Source organism: Elephantulus edwardii, unplaced genomic scaffold, assembly GCF_000299155.1.
Source record: "Elephantulus edwardii isolate Elephantulus edwardi_28Jun2011 unplaced genomic scaffold, EleEdw1.0 scaffold00170, whole genome shotgun sequence".
Lineage (NCBI taxonomy): Eukaryota > Metazoa > Chordata > Mammalia > Macroscelidea > Macroscelididae > Elephantulus > Elephantulus edwardii.
In genome coordinates, this window is record NW_006399920.1 from 4,068,817 (window position 1) to 4,074,103 (window position 5,287).

At 33.1% G+C, this 5,287-nt stretch overlaps 1 protein-coding gene across 1 annotated transcript in view; it reads right to left on the reverse strand.

Moving 5' to 3' along the window:
* Window positions 1-1,989: 1,989 nt before the first annotated feature.
* Window positions 1,990-5,287, reverse strand: part of IPMK (inositol polyphosphate multikinase) — a 71,958-nt gene continuing 68,660 nt past the window's right edge. Inside the window, 2 exon segments of the mRNA XM_006903696.1 lie at window positions 1,990-2,456; window positions 2,458-2,855. Coding sequence (XP_006903758.1) covers window positions 2,211-2,456; window positions 2,458-2,855 — 644 coding nt within the window. The 3' untranslated portion in view covers window positions 1,990-2,210.

A 5,287-nucleotide genomic window follows, 5' to 3' on the forward strand; every position in this document is an offset into this window, starting at 1 on the left:
TTTCAACAGCAATCTTAAATGGCTGAATTAGATAGCAAAGTAGCCGCATGTCAATCCAAAAATACTTATTCTGTTACATGTAAGCTTACATCTAAAGTAACAAAAATGGGCCTTGGAAAACAGTCATCTAAAATGTAAACAGAATTAAACGTTAATCCCTTCTCTGAAAGAACAACAAGCAAAAAATCCAGAAAATTGCTTCTGGTTGAATTACAAGACACAGAACAAGACTAATAACCTGTATGATCTATGGTAGCAAAATGGCAAGATACTGATTTCATAAACTTCTATTTCTAAACACAGAACAAGAAAATCTAGAACAGTAATTTGGACTTCAATGAGTTAAAACGTGCAAAAGAGCCTGATAATACTTAAACTTACTGCACATAAACTGATGTCATCTCACAGCAAAGGCGGGAGGGAAAGCTTCTTGTCTTCTTTAAATCTCAAAATGGTATTTTACTATTTGAGCTTCAGATTTATTAACAACTTCTCAAATAATGCAAAAAAAGCCCACATCGTAGGAGGTGGAAAAGGATTAAAAAAAATCAAATTTTCTTTTTTTACTGAATTATTCATGTTTTAAAAATTCATCTCCATACAAGTTATACTTTATGTCCAATTAGGCAGCAGAGAAAAATTCTCTGTAGAAAACACTATCAGATTTTATTATAACAAATCACATGTGAATTTTTTATACTTCAAAATAACTGAAGTCACTTACATTTTAAATTATTCAGATTTAATAGGCTTACCAAAATTTATATTTATAGGGCATTTGGTACTGCTGTTTGGATTTAGGTATTGGCAAACTGCCTTCAGAGAGAAGTGGGATGATTAGATAAATACAAAATTAGTACACTTTATTCCACACCATAAAACAGGCATTAATGTGTAACCTGGGGTGTGGCAAGCATTCAAACAATTCACAACTCCAAAACATTTTCCAGGAGCACGGCAAAATTCTTCAACTCCTTAGAAGTGTTATTAGGGAATCAAAATGCAAGCAGTGAGAACATGAGTATCAAACATAATTGTAAATTTAATTTCAAAGTTCTGATTCACATTCTTTTTTAAGGTGTTGGGAGGGAAACACAGATTATACATTTTTCCCAATTTTTCCCGAAAATATAGCCTTGTCCTATGAAAGCTAATAAATTTTTCCACTGAATGTGATATAGAAATGTTTTAAATAGAGTGGACAGAAAGCGTGGATTTATCTAACACTCTATGATACATTAACACATAAAAGATAGTACTTTCAATAACATACTTTAGAATGTCGTCCACTATAATTCTGAGAAACACTATTTTTAACATGTTTATACTACTGCTGAACTAATGGAAACAAAATTTAGCATTTTAAAGAGAAGTTATTTAAAAAGGAAACAGGATGATGTTTAATTATCCATCTTTTTTGAAATTACAATTAGAACAAAAGGTATATGATTATTTACGTTACAACTTGATAATACACACTCTAATTTGCCAGAAATGGAAGATTTTTTAAAAGATTTTTTCTTTGCAAATAAATTCTCTTCTCCTAAGCCTGTAAAGAATTTGTTGCTGTAGCTCATTTCTCCATGATGTGTACCATTTTTCAAATACGTGTGTGCATATACAGGGAAAATCAGCTCTAGAATGCAACAATTCCAAATAATTTTACTAAGAAGCACCTTTTGATATGCTGGTCTGAACTTATAATGGAGAGCCAAGCAATATACTTTTTCTGAAGTAGAATATTCTCCAGTTTTAATAGCTTCATACATAGCTACACTGAGGACAGCAATCTATGCTTTCTAGAATTCTGTAGATGTTCTGCTAGATTAATAGTTTAGATATGGCTCATTGTCAAGGTTGGGTGGACAGAGATCTCATCACTGGCTACAGAAAGCCAAATAAAACTCTTAATGACTGAAAAATGGTTTGCCTTTTGCTTAAGCCAAACAGATGTTTAAAAGCCATGTACCACCACTTTTCCCTGCTTAACATTCCTAAATTTCTTTATTCTTCATAGTTTTCTTAAGAACAAACAATTAGTTTTCCTGAGTAAGAGTATAAAAATGTTAACCCTTCTACCAAAAGTATAAAGACAAATAAAATGTAGACTCAAAATACAAATTTTTTTACACACATGACAAGTATAGGGATATTGACTGACGACCTCAATGATGATGACCCACCCCTTTAAAAAGACCGCAGCAAAGGTTTCAATTGTCTAAAATACTTCGAAGGACAGTAATCAAATGCTTTAGCCCATGAACATAACCCTCATCTTTTGTGTTGCTAGGAAACACATGAGCAAAATCTATCATTCGAACTTCTACTTCTGCCACCTCTTGGCAACCGGCGGGAAGGTGGTAAAAAACCTTTTCCAGTTTGGAAAGCACATTTCCATTTAAATGTTCCTGTGACATGCTTTTCCACCCATTGTCTTGCTCCATATTTTCAACTTTCTTTTTTTTTTTTTTCAACTTTCAATGAAGTCTGACTATGATGCTTTTTTGAATACATTTTTCTGTGACGAGCATACATCTTAGACAAGCTTTTGCCCACTGAAGCCTCTATTTTTCCATTCATTGTAGAACTTAGTAAGTGGAAGTTATTGTTATACTCCAGTACTTCTGTATCTGATAGTTGGCCTTTGGACAAAATCTTTTCTGTCAAAGTTCTTTCATTTGATTTTGTAGTGGATTGCTGAGATGAACCTTCATAAACAAATAGTAATGAACTTGCATAAAAGTTAAGCTGCTTCTGGTTTTCAAACCACTGCAGAATTTTCTCAATCTTCTGAATACTTGCAGCAATAGCATCTTTTCTCAAGCAAAATCCATTGTGAAAAAATTTAGAAACTCCTATAAAAAGAATAATTTTAAGAATTATCAAATAGCTGTAATATGGACAGTAAAGGCATTACTGATACAACTTTTCCATTTTCCCCACACACTATTTCTCAGTTAATTGAATAGTTAAGAATTATAGACAGAAATTTGGATCTCACCTTGGTTTCTAGCGAAAGAACTTATTAAAATAACATTATATTGACACTCACATAAAATAAGGAAAAAAAATTCCTTCCTGGGAGATTGGTAGTTTACTTCTATATTTATATTCTGTTAAGGAATATGATTTCAATTATTGTTCTATTTGCTATTGTGAGGAATTTTATACAAAGTATTATTTATTTAGTGCACTCTCATTCAAGAACAAATCTACTTTTCTCCATTGCCTGTGGGATTGAAAAATGGTAGTCACTGTGGAAAAGTGTTGTCACAGTTGGATCAAGTTAGATCTGACCCATAGATGACCCGCCAGAAGGGTTCCCAGAGGCAAAGAATCACACAGGAGACAGCTTATCTTTCAGCTGGTGGATTCAAACCAAATGCCTTTAGGCTAGCAGCACAGCGCTTTAGAATGAGGCCACCAGAGTGCTCTAAATGCAGTTTGGCATTCCTCAAAATGTTGAGCATAAATGATCTGTCAAAACTAGCAATCCCAATCCTAGTGAAATACACAAAAGCCAAAGTAAGCCCTTAAAGAGAAGTGTGGACTCCATGTCCAATGCGGCACTTTGCCCAATAGCCAAAAAGTGCAAACACTGGAAATCTCTACCAACAGATGAGTGGATGAGCAAAATGTACTATACACACACAAAGGCGTATTACCTAGTCACAAGGACAAATGTAGTCCTGAGGCATGCCATAAGACAGATAAAACTTTGAAAACAGTCTTCAGAGAGTAATAAGTCAGTGCCAAAAAGACACATATTGTATCCTCTCATTTTAATGAAATAAGCAAATAAATAGAAACTAAAGATTATTAGTGGTTACTGAGTAAGAAAGAGGGGGAAAGGGAAAGCTTTTTGTTTATGTTAATGGGACAAAATGATTGGAAAAAAGAGCAAGAATGATGGCACAAGCCGAAGACTATAATCCATTATCACTGAACTTTATGTGTAAAAACTGTTGATATGATACATTTTGCTAAGACCATTTCCAAAATGCATGCATATACACAACTTTAAAACAAAGCATCTAATTATAACTACTTACAATGGTAGCAACAAATGACAACTATGCTCTAATACTATTTCTCTAAACTATTTCTAGTCAGTCTCAAAAATAGTAGTATGCACACCCATGTTTATTGCAGCTTTGTTTACAATAGCAAAGAGTTGGAAGCAACCTAAGTGTCCATCAACAAACGAATGGATAGAGAAGCTGTGGTATATTCACACAATGGAATACTGCGCTGCATTGAAAAACAAGGAACTCATGCAATATTATTCAAAATGGATGACCCTGGAGGACATTATGCTGAGTGAAGTATCTCAGTCACAAACGGACAAATACTGCCTGGTGCCATTGTTGTAGAATGGGACTGACATCAGGGTTAGGGTAAGACTGAGGAAAAAAACTGGATAAATTATGCATACTGTATTGAAACAGATGAGGGAAAGAACAGATTAGAGGTGCTATATGGTTGAGTATTATGGTTATTAGCACAGGAGTCCAGAATTAAGGTTGCACAGAGAAGTGTGCTCAGAGCTGGGGGTCGGGGGAGGATTGTATACCAATAAAGGAACTTTTTTTTTCTTTTCAAAGAGAGGAGCGAACTAGTGGGGAAGGGGTGGACAGGGAGAAAAGTGCAGCAATGAATGAATGGAAATCCAAAATCTCTGTAAATGTTTATTAAAATTAATAAAAATGAAAAAAAATGCTATACAAAAAAATAATAGTAAACTAATCTTTTCACAAAAGTTTAACTCACTTTTAGAAGTCAACACTTCTCTAAGCTAAATGTGCGATTCAAATTACGGTTTTAAACATTTTAACTTACCAGTTCACTAGGCTTCTTTTGAAATTATTTATTCCTCAGTTAACATATTTTAACATTATATATATATCATATTACTATGTGATATGATACATATGATATAATGACACATATATATGGTAAATTTTTTAACTTACTTTTAATTTCTGATTACTATGTGATATGATACATATGATATAATGACACATATATATGGTAAATTTTTTAACTTACTTTTAATTTCTGCTGGATCTATGATTAAAGACCTCTTTTCATTTCCCCCCCTGTTTTAAACTTTTATTAATATTTTTAAAAATTTCATTTTATTATTATTACCGTGTTTGGTATGTATATCGTAAAGTCGGATCTGACTGGTACCAGAGGAGATTGCCCTTCCTTCTCCAGCAGAGCATCTGGTTGATTTGAACAGTGTATCTTACACTTTTATTAATTTTATTACACTTTTATTAAT